Source organism: Taeniopygia guttata, chromosome 1, assembly GCF_048771995.1.
Source record: "Taeniopygia guttata chromosome 1, bTaeGut7.mat, whole genome shotgun sequence".
In the NCBI taxonomy this organism is placed as follows: Eukaryota; Metazoa; Chordata; class Aves; order Passeriformes; family Estrildidae; genus Taeniopygia; species Taeniopygia guttata.
Window position 1 is genome coordinate 18,816,093 of NC_133024.1, and position 21,860 is coordinate 18,837,952.

The window sequence follows — 21,860 nt, forward strand, 5'->3', positions numbered from 1 at the left end:
GGTAGGGATGGTTAACTCAGTGGACTGAATCCTTGGCTGGAGTAAGCTGGTGGAGCTCTGGCTTCAGCAGGTGCCTGCTGAAGGTTTGGTCTCTCTCTGTGCTTTTGCTGCGGTGGGTGTGGGTGTTTAAGGAGAAGGGGAGGTTGGTGAGTGTTTTTTCAAGAGCTACTATCTGTTTCTTCCCTTTCTGTAAGAGCTTTCAGCATGAAAAACACTGTCAAGATACCTTTTTTTTTCTGTAGCATTTAATAATCAATCTCTTTCTTCTGTCTCTTGCATTCAGCTCATTTTCCCCCCTTTAATATCCGATCCACATCATTTCACATCAGTTTGCCATCTGCCATCTGAGAACCAGTCAAGTTCTGGTACAGTAAACATTTCAAGCTCTTACATTTCATATAAACCTCCTCGTGTTTGTAGATGTGGTTAAATCTGTGCTGCTAAACTGAGCTTGATTCTTCTGTTGGAGAGCATTAAACACACTAAAGTAATTGTGGATAATGTGTTCTTATGCTAACATTGCTGCTTGTTATTATACAGCGAGTTAGGCTTTGGAGGATGCTTTGTGGCACTTTTATGATTTAAGATTGGTGGGAGGAGTGTTTAAAGCATTTTTAAAGTAGTTTCTCAAAGATTTCTCCTAAGATATAACTAGCAACATCACTTGGAAGGCAGGAAAACTCAGTGTATATGCATTAAATTGCTTTCTGTAGCTGGTAGGAAATAGTCGGTCCCTTCCAATCTTAACCATCCTGTGATTCTGTGATGACACTGCTCAGTGTGAACGAATGTATATGCATTACTAACATTTGCATAATGGTATGTCTTAAAATGGAGGAGGAAATAACACTCTGTCTACAGATTTAGGCAGAGCCATTGTGGAGATAATAACACCAAAACCCAATATGGAGATAATAGCAGTAAAAAACAAGCCTAGATGACTACATGGCATTTTGTCTTTTGACTGCATAAAAAGTGAGGCAAGAAAGGTTTGGGTTTTTTTCCCCACACCATTTACATTTTTCAAAGGGACCTGCATGAGGGGCAAGAAGCAGGTACCCCAAGGTCTCTGGATTTGTGCTCAGAGTCTCTGAGAAGCTAAGCCTGATGCTCTGCGGGCTTACTTTGCTTTTGGGCTGGTGTTTTCCTGCTGGGGGAGCTGGGGCCACACAGGAGCCATGGGATGACCATGTTCCTGTGGTGCTGCCACAAAGGTCTCCCCCACCAAGCTGGGAGAATGTGCCAGGCCCTCTCCTTGGCCAGAAAGGAGCCAGGCTGGGTGAAAAGCTGGGTTTGTGTGCCAGCCCACTGTAGCACTTGGAGCCTCTTGAGTCAGATCCCAGCCCGGCTGTAAATTTTTCTTCTGGAGCACCTCGGTTGAGCTGTTAGGTTGTGGTTTAAACGGGGTTAGCTGCTTAATTTAGTCCAGACCTAGCCAGAGTTATTAGGAGAGAAATAAATAAACCAAGAAGCTGATTTGGATGGCTGAAAGGTATTTTGGGTGGTCTTGAAAGGATATTCATACCATTAAAGCTGCCCTGTTTCTGCTCCCACCTCCCTACATATGGATGCAGCTCCCAGCAACAAAAAGTGGGTTAATGGTTTGGCTTATTAGGGCAGCCTGGCAGTGTCCACATTCAAGGGACCTTTTCCTTTCACTTCAGCAGAACATCATGGCCCTATTTGAAACACTTTAACCAATGTCAGATTTTGAAGTAGACACATCCCTGGGGCAACTGTAGGACGTTAATTAGCTAAATGGGGTGGCTCATGGGCTGCTCCGTGGTCAGGACTCTCATTTCTGACCTGGATGGGATCACAGTGTACTGGATTGATGGCATCCACTTGGGCTGAGTGGGTTTGTTGGAAGAAATGTGTGGCTTTAAATACAAGTGTTTTACCCAGTTTTGTCTTCAGTTGATGCTCTGCCCAATGCCTGGAGGCCCCAAACTGGATAAATTTATCACATGTGATGATTCCTGCCTGCATGAGCAGGCTGGAAAGCATCCCTTGGGCCACTTTCACAAGGGAAGGTTGTTGGTGGGCTGTGGATGGGGTCTCTGTGCCAGCCCTGGGCTTTGGGCAGTGGCGTGGGGCTGGGCAGCACAGCTGGCACTGACCATCAGGCACACTGAGGTGCAGTAGGAGCACAACAGCTTGGGCACAGGGAGGAGATCCTCTGGGGGCAGGAGGAGGAGGCTGCCAGGTTGCCTGGCTCTTTTTTCACAGAATCACAGAATGCTTCAGGTTGGAAAAGACCTGTGAGACCAAGGAGTCCAAGCTGTGCCCAGTACCCACCTTGTCCCCATCCTAGAGCACTGAGTGCCATGTCCCAGCCTTCCTTGGACACCTCCAGCGATGGGCACTCCAAACCTCCCTTGCCAATCTGTTCTTTTCCATGGGGGAATTCCTGCTGATGTCCACCCTGAGCCTGCCCTGGCCCAGCCTGAGGCCATTCCCTCTCCTCCTGTCCCTGCTCCCTGGAGCAGAGCCCGACCCCCCGGCTGTCCCCTCCTGTCAGGGGTTGTGCAGAGACACAAGGTCCCCCCTGAGCCTCCTTTACTCTAGGCTGAGCCCCTTCCCAGCTCCCTCAGCCTCTCCTGGTGCTCCAAGCCCTTCCCCAGCTCTGTTCCCTACCCTGAACACCCCCACATGGACACATGTGAGGGATGCACTCAGTGGGGTTGGGTCTCCTCTCTGCGTTTTTGTTTAAGACACTATTGTGTCTAGGGACAGTTTACTAAGCTGACCAGAAAGTAACCCAGGACTCCTCTGTGTCATTTCTGACCCTTTAATGCCAATTCTGCTTCCCTTTGGTTTCTGAGGCGCTTGTATGTGTGTGTCTGTAAAGAGAAGTCTACTGAAAACAGCAGTAATCAGTGAGAAAAGCAAGCAAGAAGCTGTCCAAAAAAGAAAAGTGAGGGAGCAAGGCTATCTCCAATATTTAGCTGTTTTTCTTTCGGCTCTTGATAGGTTTCAGTCATTATTTAATTAACTAGGAATTTGCCTGGATTATGGAGGTTGTTCCATTTCAGGTACTCCATTTCATCCAAGGATAATTTGATCTTTGGGTTGGACATATTGGAACAGAGCACTGCAGAGTGCAGCAATAGATTTGGTTTGGTTTTCCTTCTTATTATTGGTAGCTTTTTTTACTCCTGGGCTAATCTAGGCTTTCCAAAGTGTTTCCTGTTCTCTGTGTGTCTGTGGAGGGTCAGGATGGGATGTTCTCCACAGGTACATTGCTCCTCACCTCAGTGCTGCTGGATCAGGGCTGGAACTGGAAAAGCCAGGCTTTGAAAAACAGGGCAAACAGGCAGTAATGATGCTTTTGCATGAGTTTTCAGATAAGCCATTGTTTTCAGCACAGTCTTAGAAACCTGGGTAATTTGCTGGTGTAAAATGAAAAGGCTGAGGTATAAAGGCCTTTAATAGTGGGATTTCAGAAATGACAGTGAGGAGAATTTACCTCGTGTATCTGTGAATCACTTTGGATTCAAAGTTTAGGAACTTTGAAAGTAACTTCTGGATGATATCCTTTGTGCTTATCATACTTGTAATGTGTTTTAATTACACACTGCATTAACCTCTGCTTAAATCAACCTTATTAATCATGCTGAGAAAAGGTCGTTAACATCTCCCAGACCAAATGCTGTATCCTCAGCTAATTATAACTAATTCATTAAAATGGTGTGACCTGTTTCCACTGGGATGCAATCCAGGATACAACTCTTGGCTTCTTCTAGCCAGTGTATCCTAAGCTGCCTTAAATTTAGAGGACAGACAGATTTTTTTTTTGTGTGTGTGCATTAACCTTGCTTGAAATCTGCCACATCGTATTTATGTGCTAAATTATGAAGATGCTAAAAAAACCCAAACCAAACAGAAACCACCTCTCTTGCTCTATTTGGCTCTGTTAACAGAACATTTAGTTAGAGATGCTTTTATCGAGAGGCATGCTCTGAGGTTTCTGTTCCAGCATAGGCTTATTCCTGGAATGGCTTGGGAGGGAGCAGACTGACAGGTCAGCAGAGTGCCCTCAGTGGGTACATGGAGCTTATTCCTGGGGGAGAGCAGGAAGGCCAGGTTTGTTCAGGTTTCAGGGCAGGAGATGGTGGAGGAAGGTGCTGCTGGGGCGTTTTTGCTCCTGTGAGGGTCAGAGATGGGGGAAGACTGCTTTTCTGTCTAAAGGCTCTCTGTCTCTTGCAGACACACCAGCTGGACTACTCTGCTCACTACCTGCGCCTGAAGTTCCTCCTGGAGAACCAGATCCAGTTCTATGTGCCAAAGCCAGAGGAGGAGATCTATGAGCTGGTAATGGTGCCCACTGGGCTAATGAAATAACACTGGGCAGGACGCTGTTAATTAGTGTTTATCTGACCTTCTGGAGCAGGCAGACTTCGGCTTTTTAGCTTGCAATTACGGTGCTTTGCAGACCATATCAAATTGGCCTTCAGCAAATGGACTTCTCCAAGCGTTTCATCCTGTGTTGGTGTTTAGCTCATATTTGTGTGTGGATGTGTCTGGGGAGAGAGGAGGGATAGCCACAGGCAATGTGAGAAAGTCACTCTAAGGTACATTTAAGCTTAACTTCCTCCAAGTTGTCTTTTCCTGTTGTTCATGTTGTCCATAGAAGACGGTGTGAGACGTCAGCACACTGTCTGAGTTTTAAAGAGGGGGAAAATACACAAGTTGTTTGGTGTTTTTTTTTTTTTTCCCTGATGGTAAGGTAAAGATTGAGGTCAAGAAGGTCTGGAGTTATGTGTGAGAATATACTTCCTTAATTGCCTCATCTGGCTGTTTTCATCTCATTCATCTCGAAAGCAGACTTCAAAGGAATTTTGCCATGAAAGATTAAAAAAAAAAAAGACCAAACAGGATTAGTGTCATGCTTTAAGTCTGTGATTTTACACAGGCACGCTGTAAACCTTTTAAAAGTCCTTTTCACTGGTGACTGGTTCACTTATAAAAAGTAAAACTTTGCTAGTTATGGAGGGTTTGCATGTTTAGCAAAGGACTTCTGGGATTTTCCATTAATGCTGTCAACAACAACAACAACAACAAATAGTGAGAAAGTGCTAGAGGAGTGCTAGGACTGGGAAGTGTGATACAGTTGGGGAAAATTAAAACTCAGAGGAGACAGTTGTCTGGAAAGACTCTGAGGACTTGTCTTGTGTTGAGAGGGTGTAGGATTGACAGAGTCATCACTTACTGTTTATTCAAAAGCTGTAATTAACCCAAAACTCTGTCAGTGGGACTGTGTAGGGAATAGTGGAGATGGGTGTTGCAGGATGATGTCTGATATGGGGATATTAAACCAACACACTTCGTATGGTTGATTCTCTGTGTGGGCTTGTTTGAGGAGAGCATGGAGTTACTTCCATGGGGCTATAACTATTCTGTAATATATTAACTATTCTGTAATACTGATTTTTGCAGTGTTGATAGAAGCAGGAGAGAAAATTGTATTTATTAGGGAAATTACAAACGAGCTCCTTTTATAAAGGAATAGTTTAATACTGCAGTCCAAACACTTGAGTTTCAAAATGCTGATTATTGTGAATTGCATTTTTACATGCTCACGGCAGCATGTAAACAGAATTAATATTCACCTGTGGGCTGTGATTTTTTCGAAGACAAAGGGCTGGTTTGTTACTTCAGTGCTGAAAGGCAGAGGGATTTGCAGCTGGAAGGAGGGACTTCTGGGCTGTTGCCTAGGTGTGAATTTGTCCTGGTCTCCCAGGAAGGATGCTAATGACCATTTCAAAGACTTGGCAGCTTTCCTTGGTACAAATAAAGGTGTTAAAGGCGAAATGTCAGGCTGAGGTATAGCAAATCTGATAGTCTGATAATGAACAAATGTATTTAAGAAACAAAATCGCTTCTTGTGATTTTAATGCTGTTGAATAATTGAATTCCTGCAATGTCTTCATTAAAATAATATAAAACATTAAGCTATTGCTACCTGTAAATTAGAAAAACAGGAACAGAGGCTCTGTTTATCCTGCACTCAAGATGGTATTGACTGAGGGAAATAGATGCATGCTCTGTTTTGTGGAGGGGGTGGGAAAACACTGCTTCCTCCTCTCTAACTGTGTTCTAACAGCAGAGCTGAGTGACACTGCTAATGCCTCTCAGGCAGGTGGAGAGAAACTGTTTGATAAATAATGACCACAGTCCCTCTCTTCTGCCTGTAATTAAAACCCAAAAATCTGTTCCAAATGATTACAGTTGATGTGTCCTCCCACAGTAACATATTTTTGTGTTTGTTTTTTTTTCCCTCTATTCAGCTGTACAAGGAAATAGAAATCTGTCAGAAAATTACCCAGCACATTCAGATGGAGAAGTCTGATGCATCCTCTGATATTTATGGTGAGTTACTCCCTGCCTTGTTTTGCTGTTTCTTCCCAGTCAGTTCTAGCAGGTTCTTGCGTGCTGTTTACTGATGTACCTGAAAGGTCTCTTAGGCACAGTGAGAAAAACATTTCTGATTTCTGAGCCACCCACAGCAACATTCACCTGCCCTAGAGGAGGGCAGCTTTGTTTGGAGTGCTCTGAACGTGGCCCTCCTGGAGCTGCAGGCTGTGCAGGTGGATAAATGTTTGCTTGCTGCTGTAGTTGCTCCCAGCAGCACCAGTGGAGGGTGTGGGTGGGAGCAGCATCCTTTGCCAGTTGTCACATCTCACACAGAGCCTTCAGGGCCCTGCTGGAGGCTGTGCTGGGGCTGGCCACACTTCCCAGAGCCTGCAGGGCCCTGCAACTCCACTTTTCTTCCTTGTCCCACTCCTCTCTCCCTCCTCCTCACCCCCTCCTCAGGAGCATCGCTGGGGGTATGAGACACCTGAGTCCTGTGGCCAGGCAGCTCCAGAGAGGCTGTTTGGCTTCTCACCTGCCAGGGCCACCCAAGGTGGGTTCCTGCCTGGCCCCATCATTCCTGAGGCTGGGGATGCCTGGCTCCAGGGCTCAAGGGTGTCCCACGGATGCTCAGCCCTCGAGGACGTCCCATGGACACCTGGAGCCAGGATCTGACATGTGGCACAGCTGTGAAAACAATAAGCTGACCTTATTGCTCTCTACAGCTTCCTGAAGGGAGGTTGCAGACAGGTGGGGGTTGATCTCTTCCACCGAGCAGCAACTGGCAGAACAAGAGGACACAGTCCCAAGCTATGTCAGGGAACGTTTAGGTTGGATATTAGGAAAAAATTTTTCACTGAAAGAATAATAAAATACTGGAATTGTCTTCCTAGGGAGGCGGTGGAATCACCATCTCTGGATATGTTTAAAAAAAGACTGGACTTGGCACTTGGTGCTATAGTCTAGTTGTGGTGTTAGGGCATGGGTTGGACTTGATGATCTTAGAGGTCTCTTCCAACCTCATTATTCTGTGATTCTGTGTGTGAAACAGAAAGCAGGGAAGGGTCTCCCTGTGTAATTTCAGCAGAATCTCTCATCTCTCTGTAATTCATATTTCTCAGCTTCCAGGTATTTCAGGTTACAGCCCTCCAAGCCTGGTGAGTTTGCCCTTTGGCCTGGCAGTTACAATTCTGGAGTGTATTTTAGAGTTATCTGTGCAACCTCCCCCACAGGAAGCCAATCTGCATATTTTTGTGGTTTATCTAAATATTCTGTTTTAATGGCTAGAATAATTCTGAATCCCCAAACTGCTTATTATACAGCTGCAGGCCATTGGAATATTGAGCTCTGCTACAAAGCAGTGGGACTGGCTGGGGCTTGAATATTGAAGGCCTAAGAAAGAAATATTCACCAGCCCAGTGATGGTTTAGGATTCATATTCATGCCTGAAAGCACTGCAAGAGTTGGGGCTCTCATAGCATTTCCTGTTTATTTCTTTTTATTCTTTTTTTCTAAGTGAAAACTGGAAAAAAATTTGAAATGCACTGTGGTGTCCTGTGAGAGGAGATCAGCTGTGTGAGGTTGGGATGTAGCTGTGCAGTGCTCTGACCCTGCAGCAGAGAATGCTAAAAGCATCCCAAAAAAGCTGACTTTTCTCTCATTGAGGGAAAATAGCCAAATGTGGTTTGCCTCTAATTGGCAGAAGGACTTCTGTGGTCTGTATGTGTCTCCTTGCATGTTCATCCAGTGACAAGTGTGTGCTGAAATCACACACTCCTGCAGCAGTTTGGGCTGGACAGGGCCTTAAAGATCACCTCATTCCAAGACCACACCTCTGGAGAGCTCACCTGGGAACTTTCTGTGGTGTTTCTTCTCCCAGCAGCGTGTCTGTGGTAGTAAGAGGCACTCCTGGAGGGTCTGGCCAGTGTTGGATCTCTCGCAGGATGCTTTGCTGATGCCTGAGCACAGATGTTCTTTCCTCCCTCTTTGGCTGGTACTCTTTTCTCTCTGCCAGGGCTGTGAGGGCAGAAATCAGGAAGAATCCTTGCATTCCAGCTGGTGGATGTATCTGGTTATGCCAGGGGGCTGAGGGGATTATCTGGAGGTGGATTTGTTCTAGGCCACGTGCACTCAGAGATGCAGATTTTTGTTCTCCTGTCATCAGAACTTTGCAGTGAAGAGAAGGCTCTGCCTGGGTCACCACCCATCTCTTCCCACCTGTGTTTCAGAGTCTGTGCACAGTTTGCTGATAATGTTTTTGGCAGGAATGCCAGCTTATGCAATCACTGTGGCTTCCACCCACTCCTGCCCTTCCTCTGCCGCGATGTTTGTGTGGAGCCCCTGTGGAAGCCAGCCAGATGGGAACTGTACATTCCTGCTGTCCCCACGTGTGTACAGACTGCACACCCACTGGGGTGAGGTGTTTCTCACCTGAGTGCATAGCTGGGAAAGCACTGGCACTCCTGCTGCAAGCGCTGGGAGATCCAGCCACTGTCACAGCTGTGGGATTACAGCAGGACAGGGTCACATTCTATCTGTGGAGGGGTTAACTGGGTGTGTGACATTACCGCTTCCAGGCTGTTGCCAGCTGCCCATCTCATCTCTTAAAGCTGATGACAACCTGTGTAATTGCTCCTTATACCCCTTCTGCCAGGAATAACTGCAGGATTTATGGGTATGGCTGAAAGATAAATTAAGAAGCAGCTACGTGTGCATTTAGGCCTGATGGATTAAAGGAGGCAGAGGCCTTCTCATGGAGGAACCCTGGAATCCCACAGTTCTGTGGGTTGGGTTGGAAGGGACCTTAAAGCTCATCCTATTCCATCCTCTGCCATGGGCAGGGATATCTTCTGCTATCCCAGGGTGCTCCAAGCCCTGTCCAGCCTGGCCTTGGGCACTGCCAGGGATCCAGGGGCAGCCACAGCTTCTCTGGGCACCCTGTGCCAGGGCCTGCCCACCCTCACAGGGAATTCCTTCCCAAAATCCCATCTAAACCTGCTGTCTTTCAGTTTGAAGGCATTCCCCCTCGTCCTGTCACTCCTTGTCATGAGTCTCTCTCCATCCTTCCTGTGGGCTCCCTTCAGGAAAGCTGCAGTGAGCTCACCCCAAAGCTTCTCTTCCTCAGGCTGAACAGTCCCAGTTCTCTCAGCCTTTTCTTGTAGGAGAAATGGAGCCTGGGGCTGCTTGGGCACGCTGATCTCCTCCCAATGAGAGCCTGAGCTGCCCCTCAGCCTGGTTTTAACATGTGGGTTTGGCCCAAAACAGCATTTCAGTTGAAAAGGACTCTTAGGAACTGGTGCTTTGTGCTAACTCAAACTGCAGCCTTGGGCACACTCTGCTGTTTTTCCAGGGTTTTCCAGGTAGGCTTTGTGGTGATGACAGCCAATAACTACTATGTTTTGCAGCTGCTCTTTTAGTCGAGGATTCTTCTCTCTGCCAAAGCCGGTGTGTTGAGCAAGCTTCACAAATTTCATTTGATTCAGCCCGAGTAGCTCACATGCAGCTTCCAAGTAGCTCAGTAAGCCATGAAAGGCCATATGCTTCTCACTTCTGAGCTGCCACGTTCTTCCCCCTCTTTCCTTCTTTTTTTTTTAAATTTCATTTTTAAATCATGGGTGAAAAAATAACTCTCAGCCGTAAGGATCAGCTTGAAAGGAGTCCTAAAGTCAGGATAGGCTCCCAGCACATCTGCACCGCTTGGCTGGTGGCTGATTCTGTGTCAAAACAAACTACTCCCCCCAGAGGTTTGTAAATGTTTTTCTAGTCTCTAGAAAAAGAGAGAGCAAATGGTTGCCTGCACTCATTTAGGGAGTAATGAAGTTTCAGAAAGGCAAATGTTCTGCTTTAGATAACTCTCCACAGTAAATAAACAACCTGCATTTAACTTGGCAGTCGTATTTCCTTTGCGGTTGTTATCTTACTGTGTCACCCACAAATGGCAGGAAAATCCCCCAGCCCAAAGCTCACAGTCCCATTTGCAGTGTTTAGAATGAGGCTGTATCAGCACTTCCACTCCAAGACTGCTCTGCAGGCCTCTGGTGAGCATGAAACGTGTGCCCAGAGACTTGGCAAATGACAGGCTGTGCCAGCAGCAGCTGCAAAGGGAAAGGGGCATTTTTACAAACATGCTCAGCCCGGGAATCTCAAAAAGCAGAGGCCAGCACTCTGTTCTGGTAGGAGGTGTTGTGTCTTGCCTGAGTTTGGGGCGGCACATTGTGGCTCTTGGATTCCCAGCTTTTGTCCCAAACCACGTCTCTGTGCAGCTTTGGTCTGCAAACAGCAAAACCTCCTGGAGTGACCTTTGATGGCAAGAGAATTGGGAGTCTGTTCTAAGGCTTTGCAGCTGTGGTGTCCTCAAATATGTCTGTAGATAATTGGTATATGCACTCAGAAATTCAGCTCAGGCTTTGTTAGAGTCACTTTGATTGCTGAACTTGCCTGTTGCATTTGTAAAGGTTTGAGGGGAGGGAGAGGGGAGGGATTCCCACCTGCTCACGGCAGGGACAGCACAGCTTTGGCAGCAGGGCACGTGGCTGGGACACCCTGGAAGGGGCTGGCTTCCTTTGACCTCTCGTGGGTGTCTCCCCAGGTTTCTCTCTGTCCTCCGTGGAAGAGGAGGGGATTCGCCGGCTGTACGTGAATGGTGTCAAGGAGACGGGCCTGGCTTTCAGGAAAGGTAAAACACTCCCCAGAGCCCTCCCAGGTCAGTCACTGCCACACGAATACGTGGAAGCGTCTCAATGCTCCCTCTGGCTAGGATTGCTGCCTTTGGTTCTGCTCCCAGCCTTTGCAGGCAGTGCTTGAGGCAGAAGCCAGCAGGGGATAGCCAGGCTGGTCCCAAGGCAGAGCAGGGTCTGCTTCATCCAAGCTGAGGCCAAGCATGGCACTGCACTTCCATCCTCTGCCTCCCCTGCTGCACAGGGGCAGGGAGCTGGGCAGCTGAAACCCACCCACATTCTGGACTAGAACATGGAGACCATGAGGGGTGAGAAGATCCTCATCTCTTCATAGCCCATGGGTGTGTGCAGAGCCCTCAGAAGCACCCTCAGAGTTTTCCTGGCAAGGGCTTTCAAGGCCTTGCAGAGCTTATTCAGCAGCTGGCCCTTGCCAAAAGCTGTTCCAAGGCTGCTGTTCCCCAGGCTGCTGCATCCTTGGCCTGGTGCTGACTCTGGCACTCTGCTGAGCCAGTCCAGCTGATGGAAAACTGCCCTGGCAGCTCCTGGGACCTGGGCTGGTGGAGCTGGCCAGTGTGGTCGGGAATGAATGGCCAAAGGGGCACGGTGGAGGCAGAAACAGGAAGGAAGGAGCAGTGGCCAGGGAATAGGGGACAACCTGGAGGTGCACACCAACTTCGGAAACCCACGTAGGTGTGTGTTAAATGTGAAAAGGCCATCTTGCTCTTTCCTGTCCCTCAGACCTGCAACATTCCCTGTTTAACAGGAGGGATATCCTGCCAAAAGCCCTGGTAGAGGCTGGGGGGTCTCAGGCTGCCACAGGGAAACGCTGTGGGTTCCTGTGTGGAGCACAGAGAGTGTTAGGAGCGGGTGGGTGGGGGTTTCATCAGGGCTTCCCTGGTTTGCTTTTGGTTACTGCTGGGAGAGCAGTTTGGGTGGATGTGTGAGCACAGAGTGCCTCCTGCGGGGCTGCAGTGCAAGCACAGGCACTGGAAACAACTCAGGGATGCGGAGCTGCTCCGAGCTGACCTGGAGAGGCACTTCTGTAGGAACACCAGTCAGCAGGATACTGGGACAAGATTCCCTGGAGTAGTGGCAGGAAGGGAGGAAAACTCTCCGTGCCTCCCATTATTTACGTGCATTGTCTGCATCTGACTGCCCTCCATCAGATGAGATGCTGCATTTCATTTCCAAATTTTCCTCCAATTAGAAGACTTTTATTTTCTCCTGGTGATTTTTGTGATTTATCCTTTTTGTATTTTCTGTTGGCCTTATTGGAATTATTTCACTGAGATAGATGTGAGGCTTTATCCCAGACAATCCAAAACAAAGACTGCAAAGAGTAAATGAAGCCCAGATCCAACATTTATGGTTGCAGGCCTATTACTGTGTTCCTATTATGCCACAGAATCACTAAGTAGAATAAATTAAGTAATGCGAAATGCTTGACTTGCCTTGTTTTGTCCTTCTTTCAGCTATGATTTTACAGTCCATTTGCTTTGTAGCTACTCTATCTAGTTCATTTTATTCTCCCTGAAACCGCACACCACACTAGAGTTTCTAGGCACAATTACGTGCATTTAGGGAGATCTCCATTTTCCTAAGGAAGCTCCCTTCCTAAGGAAGTTTCTTCCTGCAGTGTGGGCCAGCACTCTGTCTCCTGGAGGTTTCATCCAGGCTTTCAGGGTGCCAGCACAGGGCAGGGATGGTCACCCCTGTCCTGTGGCCACTATAAATTCCAGCTGCCACCCCTGTAAAGGCAAGGGTGGAGCTGGGGACGGTGCAGCAGCCGGGGCTCCGGCACTGCCGTTCCCTGGGTGCTGCTGCCTGTCTGCCCCCGGGGTTATTTGGGATTAAACCCTGCTCCAGCTCACTGCTGCTGCTCAGGGAGGGCCCCGCTGGCCATGGGGAAGGTCAGGATTGCCGTGTCACCTGGCAGGGCTGCATGCTGTCCTCAGTATCGGGGAGTCAGCTGCTTCCCTGCACATCCCCTTCTCCCTGGGGCGCTGCTGCTATAAATAGCTCCTGGAATCAGGCTGGCAGAAAAGCCATGGCTGGCTAAGCAAGGGCTCAGATCTGCCTTCTGAGGATCCATGTGTTGCCTTGGCATTCAGGGAGGGTCACTGTGCTGTAGGGTGCAGCGTGCACAGCGGCTGTGCTGTGGGGAAAACGGGAATCAGTTGTTTCTGGCATGTTGCAAGGGACTTCTGGGCACTCTGCTCTTAGGGTGGCACTGGAGGAGCAACCAGATGGCAGATCTCCTGAGGTCCACCAAATTTCAGTGTCATCTGCAGTCAGTAATTATTATGTCTAGACACAAACACCATCCTTGATGAGCTCCTTGCTGTCTGTGGGGAGCAGTGCTGTGCAAGTCTGACCCGTTCCTCCGTGTCACAGGCCTGAAAGCTGGGGACGAGGTGCTGGAGATCAACCAGAGAGCGGCTGAGGAGCTGGACTCGGCGCTGCTGAAGGACGCCCTGGTGCAGCCCTCGCTGTGTCTCACCGTGCGCACCCACCCCGAGCCAGAGGAGGCCCAGAGGCTGGGCCAGCCCCCGCCACGGCGCCCAGAGAACCCCCCAGAGCCCGGAGACGGCAGCCTGCCCTTCCCCGGGGGCAGCCAAGGTACTGGGCTCGGCTCACAGGCCATCATTGCCTGCTGGGAGGGAGGGGAGCTGCAGCCTGCGGGCCAGGTGCAGCCGGGGCTCTGCAAGATGGGAAGTCACAGAGCCCAGCAAAGATCTTTAAAATAGCAGCACAAAACTGGGCTTACTTACAGTGTGTAGAAGCTACCAGGCTGCCAGCTCTTGGTCAGGCTGTCTCACTGTGTCCTTCTTAGAGAAACAGGTGCCAGGTTCAGTGTCTTTGATGTCTAACTGATGTGCTGGACTAAAGTTCTGACTGTGTGGGGCCAGGCAGGAGACAGCAGAGTAATATGAGTCTGTGTTCGATGGCCATTATTGTTATTGTGGCTCTGTCTTCAGGGTGTTACCTTTCCTTTCTTTACCTTCCCTCTATTTGCCTGCACCCACTCACCTGATTTTCTCCCTGGCAGCTGCAAGCAGGAATGAGTGAGTGGAGGGACAGGGCAGGAATGAGGGGGAGGGATGGATGGCCATGCCCACCATCAGCCTGTGACACCTGTGCCATAACCACAGGCACCTCACATCCTCGGGCTGGGCCCAGGACGGTCACAGAACCAAGTGCTCCCTTCTGAGAAGATCAGGAGGTGCTTTTTCCTCTGGATCTGCCCACAGGATGGATCTACATGTGTCAAGGGGAGGAAGAGTTAAAGCATTATTTAACTCTTTAATTCTTTGGGGCACCACAACATAAAAAAGGTCTTAAGCTGTTGGAGAGTGCCCAAAGGAGGGACATGAGGATGGTGAAGGATCTGGAGGGGCCACACAAGGAGCAGCTGAGGGCACTTGGAATGTTCAGCTGGAGGAGAGGAGACTGAGGGGAATCTCATTGAGATCTGCAGCTTCCTCCAGAAGGGCAGTTCTGATCTCTGCTCCCTGGGACAGTGACAGGGAAGGGCTGGAGCTGTGACAGGAAGGTTTGTGTTGGATATTAGAGGTGCTGGGCACTGCCCAGGCTGCCCAGGGCATGGGCATGGCCCCACAGAGCTCCAGGAGCGTTTGGACAGTGCTGCAGGGATGCCCAAGGTGGGGTTGTTGGGGTGTCTGTGCAGGGACAGGAGCTGGACTGGATTATCCTAGTGGGGCCCTTCCAGCTCAGGAGATTCTGTGGCTCTGTGATTCACCCTCTCTGAGGTCAGCCAGGAGCACAGGGGCTCTGTGTGTTTGGTGAGATGCACAAATAACTCACAGGGATGTTTTAAAACACCTATGGATAGGGATTGACATTACAGCCTGATATATGCAGGTGATCCCAAAGCACAGTGCCATGGGAAGGGGCATTCCTGCTCACCACACTGCCCTGCTCAGAGAACCCAGCTGGCAGAAAATTAATTTTTAGCAGCTGGGAATTGTTTGCCACAAGTTTGGGTCCTGAATTTCTACATGCTCCTCCAGATCTGGCAACAGAAGAGGACACTGGTCATGCCTCTTGCTTCAGTTTTTTAGAATCATTTAAAATACAGGAAAAATCAGTGGAATTGCCAGAATTAAATAGTTTCTAGGTAATCAAAACTGTTCTGAGACTGGCTTTGGGGAGTGTGATATTCATAGCAAGTGGAAAACAGGGAGCAAGTAAAGCTTCCACAGAGCTTACTGCAAATCCTTCTGAGGGGTTTCTGCAAAAAGCAACCTCGTGTACGATGTGGACTAAACCTACACAGGCAGTTAAAATTCAACATTTTCATGAAATTTTCCCTTTTTAATTTTCATGGAAGTTTACCCAGTTAGGCTTTTGTGCTGGAAAATCAAGGTAGTTGTCTTGTACATTTTCATAGCTGGCCACAAGATGCCCCCATTTGCTGCTCAACAGTAGCTTTTCACAAGCCTCTTGTCTTTGCCTGTGATTTGTCACTGAAACCCTGAGTGCTGGGTTTTCGGAGCTCAGCTTTTCCCTGAGGTGTCTGCCCTGGGAGCAGAGATTTCTGTGTTCTCCCGACACTCACATTCCTTCTGAGCACAGGGAGTGTTGGGTTGGGATCTGTTCCTCCCCAAAATAAGGGGAATATTTCTTTCAGCCAGGAGGAGGAGTGCAGGTGTCCCTGGCAGCCTCTGTAGCTGCCACATGAAATAATTTGGGATATTTAGCCCAAGGTGGGAGTGAAATCAGGGCTCTGCACCTAAGTGTGTGACTGGGAGGCAGGTGATGTTCCCCACCCATTTCCCTCCAGTTAGGTGTGTGTAAAGCACAGTGTTTTACTGAAGCTTTGCCTTTTCTGCTTCTGTTACCTGAAGTGGAATCCATGTGACATTTTAAAAGGGATCTGTGCTTGTATTTGGGATACTGTGGTGTTATTTTAGATTTTTGTTCTTGGCTCCACAGCTTCTTGCATAGAGCAGTGAAGTATGAAATACCCAGTGACCTATTTATTTGTGTCCTTGTTGATTGCAGGCAGTCTGGCTGGCCAGGCAGATCAGCTCCATGATTTCTGCTGGATGCTTTTTTATTTACAGGAGACAGATTCTGTCTGTGGCCGAGGCACTGCAGGGTGACAGTGCCAGCAGGCACACAGCACCTGTGGGCATATCCCTTCTCCAGGAATCCAGCATCTGGGTCTAGGATCATGCTGGTGTCTCAGCATTATCTTCTTCCCTAGCAATCCTCCTTCAGCTGTGAAGGCAGCAAAGAGTAGATTTTTGTTTTTGTATGAGGCAAATGATACTGCGTATTTTCAAAATATGAAAGATAGGTTTACTTTATTTTTTTGAGGAAGCTTTCCTGGTGCCTTGCTGCTCAGTGGGAGGTGTAAAGGAGCAAAGCAGGGCTGCGTTTTTGGAAGCGGACCTCCCTGGAGTGTCTGCCAGAGCTCCTGTTAAATCTGACATCGCTTGCAGCTCTTCCATCACCTGGAACTCCCTTGCACATGTTGAGCTTGGGGCTGGAGCAGCAAATCAACTCTGTGGCCGTGGTTACTTCACTCTGTTTGCTGAACAGGTTATTCTGGAAGTGACCTTGTGTTTTCTATCTCTGATTGATGTGAGAACTGTCATCCTGGGCATGATGGACGCTGTGCTGCCTTTGCAGAGCCACAAGTTTTGTTCCTTTCATTTACTACTGCTTTTCCTGGCTCTGGGTTCTCTCCTGCTAACACAGCCTGCATAAATGTGGCAGAGGAGGATTAACTCTGGTTCTGTCTGGAGCCCCACAGCAGGTTTTCCTTAGTGCCTAAAAGGATCAGTGGGGTCTGTCTCCCCTCCCCACGAGGAGTCTTCTGCCTGCCCATTCTGCTCCCCTGGGTGCAGGGAATGAGAGTTGAAAGCTGGGAACACAGCCTTGGATCTCCTCAGAGCATCAGGAAGGTGTTCTGCTATTAGAAGGGGATTTGGGAATGGGAGTAGTACCCAGATTTCTTTGTGGTCTCCTCACAGTTCACTCCCTTCTTTCAGTGTGGGGCAGAGTCTCTGAGGTTTAGGCTTTGCCTGCTCCTGGATTTTGGAGAATTTTAAATTTATGTGCTTGATATTATCCAATGTCAAGCACATAAATCACCATGCAGAATGGATAAAAACTGAGAAAGAAAGTGCCCCTCTGCATGCAGGGGGTGTATCAGTCTGCTAGATAGGAACAGGTGGGTGTTTTAGAGAGTTTGTTATTTTGTGGCTCAGAGAGCAGCCATTTAACACACAGGCTAAATCCGTGCTGTAAAACTGAAACTTCTGCTGCACTGTAAGAGCAGCCACTGGTTTTTATTCCATCCTCTTCCATCACGGGCCCCCTTGGGCTGAGTAATTTGGATTTCAGGACCACTGAGGCCACCAGTGACCCTAATTTCTTCAGGGTTATTTTCACGGGGCTGATTTCAGGCTTATTGTAGTGCTGCTCTTGTTCTTGATGTAGCAATTCCAGGGCACTTCCTGCAGCAGCCGCCGGAGGGCTTCAGTCTAAGATTTCATTTCTCTTCCTGAATTCCCCAAATTGCTGCGGTGCTGCCTCGCCAGGGCTGGACCTGCAGGAGGCAAGGCTGGTGCTCCCCATTTCTTCCTGGAAATGAATTCCTCGTTCTCCATTTCCCCGTGGAAATGAATCCTTCGTTCCCCATTTCCCCATGGAAGTGAATCCCTTGTTCCCCATTTCCCCGTTGAAATGAATCCGTCGTTCCCCATGGAAATGAGCCCCTCGTCCCCATTTCTTCCTGGAAATGAATCCCTCGTTCCCCATTTCTTCCTGGAAATGAATCCCTCGTTCCCCATTTCTTCCTGGAAATGAATCTCTCATTCCCCATTTCCCTGTGGAAATGGATACCTCATTCCCCATTTCCCTGTGGAAATAGATCCCTCATTCCCCATTTCCCCGTTGAAATGAATCCCTCGTTCCCCATTTCTTCCTGGAAATGAATCCTTCATTCCCTATTTCCCCGTGGAAATGAATACTTCGTTCCCCATTTCCCCATGGAAGTGAATCCCTTGTTCCCTATTTCCCCGTTGAAATGAATCCCTCGTTCCCCATTTCCCCATGGAAGTGAATCCCTCGTTCCCCATTTCCCCGTGGAAATGAATCCCTTGTTCCCAGCAACCCAGGGCACATGCTCCTCATAGTTCAGTGTTTCAGAGCTAACCAGAATTCTTCTGCAAGGAAGAAAAAAGGATATACTCCCCTGTTTTACTGCAGATTTATAGGTGAAACGCCGTCTTAAATGAAAATTTAATCCTAGACACCATTCCCTTACAACTCCTATCAAAAATGGTGCATTTAATGACAGAGCCTCTTCAACAAGGCACTCTGTTGCCATAACAGGGCCATTCTCTGGCAGCATTTGGATTAAGGAAGCTGCTGTTAAACTGCCCAAATAGATGCTATTGGGGTATTTTTGAAGCTTAGGCACTGAGGAGCAGGATTCCTGGTGTGCATTTTGTGTTAGCAGGGTGCACACTTGGAGCTTTGTGCTGCAGCTGGCAGAGCTTGGCTCAGGATATTTATTCCCATGGCATTGAAATAAATATATACATAGTAATAAATAAATATGTAGCCTGGCAGCAAGAAGGAGGTTTTAGGAGAAGTCCCACACATTGTGGAATCCTCATTAAAACACCAGCCCTGCAAACTGGAAGCAGCAGTCATGGAAAATTATAGCCAAGTGTTGGGCTGGTGGTGAAGCTTTCCATGATTCTCCAGGCCTTTAAGCCCCAGCACCTTTGCTTCAGTGATAGAAAACTTCCTTCTCTTGTGCTGGCTGTAGCCACAAGTGGAATTATTTAATGGGCATACTGTCACAGGTATGACCCTGCTGAGGGGCTCCTGTGACCTCCCTCTGTGCTGGGGCCACACACAGGGGTTTGACCCCATTTTCCTGCTGCTTTTTTGGATTTCCCCTTCTAATTCCTTCATGTCCCATGAAGGCAGCAAATGGCAGTGGTCAGAAGGAAGGAAAGCAGCATGCTACTCTCCTGGCAGAGCTAAATAAGGATTAACAGGGCAAAAAGCAGGTGATGGAATGATCCTGACAGAAGTGGGACGGGAGCTGGGAGCTATTCACAGGCAGGAACGTGCAGCTTTATTGCTCTGGTTGCATTTAACAAGCAGCAGGTAAACCTGCTCAAGTCCCTGCTGGCCAAAGGCATCAGGAACAGCCTGAGCACATGTGCTGTGTGTCTGCTCCTGTGAAAGATTCCTGTCTGCTGGCTGGAACTGCAGGAAACTGGTTAAATGGGGCTTCGGCACACAGGAAAGGGGTGGCTTAAAAGTAGTGTGAACAAATATTATTACCTTGGTTTGGGGTGAGGAACACCTGCAAGGTGCATTTCACACAGCTTGAGAAGGGAAGTTAACTGCAATGAAAAAACACAGACTGCCCCACACAAATTAAGACACATGGCACTTTTTTTTTTGTTTTTTAAATGGACACCTACAAAATACTTTTTCACACGTTAATAGGGAGAGCAGAAAGCTGATAGTGAGATTTGATAAAATCTGGGCAAGGTTCAGAAAACAGAACTTCTTACAGAAAACACACTTCTTCAAATATATTCTGTGTTGCCAAACAACCCCTCCAGGCATATCTTTCTTGCAAGGTTAGCCCTCCCTTTTCAGAAGAGGGGTCTGAGCTCTGAGCTGCCTTTAATGTCCTTTCAATTTCATGAGTGCCCAGCTTGGCTCCATCCCAGTGTGCTGTGTTCTGAAGTTACTTCCAGATTTCTCAATTCTGGCTTTTCCAGATTATCTCTGGACGTAACAAAGTGGGAAAATCTTGAACAGTCATGCAAATTATTTTTAATAACGGGGTCTAAAAGCTTGCCTGAACAACAGCTGAACATTGGGTCCTGACTCCTAAAAAGGTCTAAAATTGGGTTTGCTTCCTCAGCAAGTGAGTGTGTCAGGCCAGAAGTGCAGGCAGTGGAATCACCAGGGCAGGCTGGCCAGCTCCAAGAGCTGCATACTCACAGTTTCCACGTGAATCCCCTGGGGTAAAAGGTCCTTGGCACTGCTCGCCAGCCAAGCACTGAAAGCTGGATGTCAGGATTTCAATGGGACATTTTAGCTTTATCTCTGAATCTGCAGTTGCCAGGGAAATGATGTCTGGCCATAACCTGTTTGTTTTTACACCTGTGCTGCAAGCCCTCCTTGGAGGTCCTTGGGTGCCTCTGGCACAAGCTCTTGTTGAAATGTGTTGGTGTTCCATGGGAGCTCCATGGTTGCAGCAGCTTTTCCTGGGGATTTTGGGGAGCTGTGGCCTTGTTTTCACACCCATGTCGCTCTGGCAGGGCACTCCCTCTGCAGTGACCCCGACAGCTCAGCTGAGGCAGCCCCGGAGGAGGTGGAAGCACAGGACCTGGAGTCATCCGATGAGGCCGAGAAGATGAGCAAGGTGAGTAGCTTCAGTTTTCACCTTTCCTGGTGAAAAAAAATACACTGGTTTTACTGTGGAGGTGTTTATGGATGATCCTGGATGGAACAAACTGCGGGTTTGGTCGTGGCAGGTCACCTGCTGCCTCTTCAGCAAGATCCAAGGGTGGGTTCACATCTCCAGTACCCTGTGATAATGTTCCCCACTCAGTTTGGAAATGGGCTGGTTCATCACCTCCATCCCCAGAGCAGGTCCACTAAACCACGTGAATTATTAGCATTTCTTATTCTTTTTTGATTGCTAGGCTTAGGACAAATGTAAATGAAACTGTATTTCCTGTAACCAACAGCATCGCTCACATGCAGGTTTCTAACTGCAAACTAATCACTGCCAATCTGCCTCAAACTGAAGGAAAACTCTCCAGTTAGAGCCAAGAGCTTGTGCAAATGACTTGCTAATTGCAATCGATTAAGGGATGGTTCCACAGTGGTTGGTGGTGACAGTAGGTGATGATTGATTGCTTCTGATAATCCAGCGAGATGATCTTGATTGCTTTTAGGTAATTGTGATGTAGGTGATGCTGAGAGCTATTTCTCTCCACAGTTAATGGTCTAATGAGAGTTAGATCTCAGTTTGCTGGTGTTTCCCCTCCGTGCGTGTTTTCTCTTGCTGTTCTAACCAAGCTGTGTTGTAGTGAGCTCTGGGCTGGTCCCTTGCTGCTCTGCTGCAGAGAAAGGAAGGAAAAGACCTTGACCTCTTGTTTCCTGATCCCTTGTGTCACTCTAGCCTGGAGTTGTGTCCTTGATAGCCAGACAATGGAAGTCAGACACAGAAAAACATGAAATGCTCACAGGGAAGGGGATTACAGTTTGTTTCTAGGTCTTATTGAGGAACTTTTTCTTGTAAGTACAAATAATTTCTGCTTCGGTCAGTGGCCTTGTTTGTTGATAGTTTGGGATTTTTAACTGTAAATTTCTTCTCCTATAACTAAAGATATTTGTTGATACTTTGTGATTTTTACCTATAAATTTCTTCTTTAGTAAGTGGAGATGTTTGTTGAGAGTTTGAGAATTTTAACTGTAAATTTCTGCTCCAGTGAGTGGAAGGGCTTGTTGATAGTTTGGGCTTTTTAACTGTAAATTTCTTTTCTATTAAGTGGAAGTATTTGCTGATAGTTTGGATTTTTACCTGTAAATGTCTTCTTCTGTAAGTGGAAGCGTTTGTTGATACTTTGGGATTTTTACCTCTAAATTTCTTCTTTAGTAAGTGGAGTTGTTTGTTGATAGTTTGTGATGTTTACATGTAAATTTCTTTAGTAAGTGGAGGTGTTTGTTGCTGTTTTGGGATTTCTGACTGTAAACACATGGGATCTTCATATGCTCTGAGCAGAGTCTGTTCTGTCCAAGGAGGCTGTG

At 47.9% G+C, this 21,860-nt stretch overlaps 1 protein-coding gene across 11 annotated transcripts in view; it reads left to right on the top strand.

The window, feature by feature from the left end:
• TIAM1 (TIAM Rac1 associated GEF 1) overlaps positions 1-21,860 on the top strand; it is a 156,176-nt gene that overhangs the window by 113,674 nt on the left and 20,642 nt on the right. For all 11 annotated transcript variants that reach the window (XM_032746510.3, XM_072924212.1, XM_072924216.1 and 8 more), the window contains 5 exons: positions 4,210-4,314; positions 6,291-6,372; positions 10,943-11,029; positions 13,425-13,649; positions 20,363-20,466. In XM_032746510.3, coding sequence (XP_032602401.3) covers positions 4,210-4,314; positions 6,291-6,372; positions 10,943-11,029; positions 13,425-13,649; positions 20,363-20,466 — 603 coding nt within the window. The remainder of the gene's footprint in view (positions 1-4,209; positions 4,315-6,290; positions 6,373-10,942; positions 11,030-13,424; positions 13,650-20,362; positions 20,467-21,860) is intronic.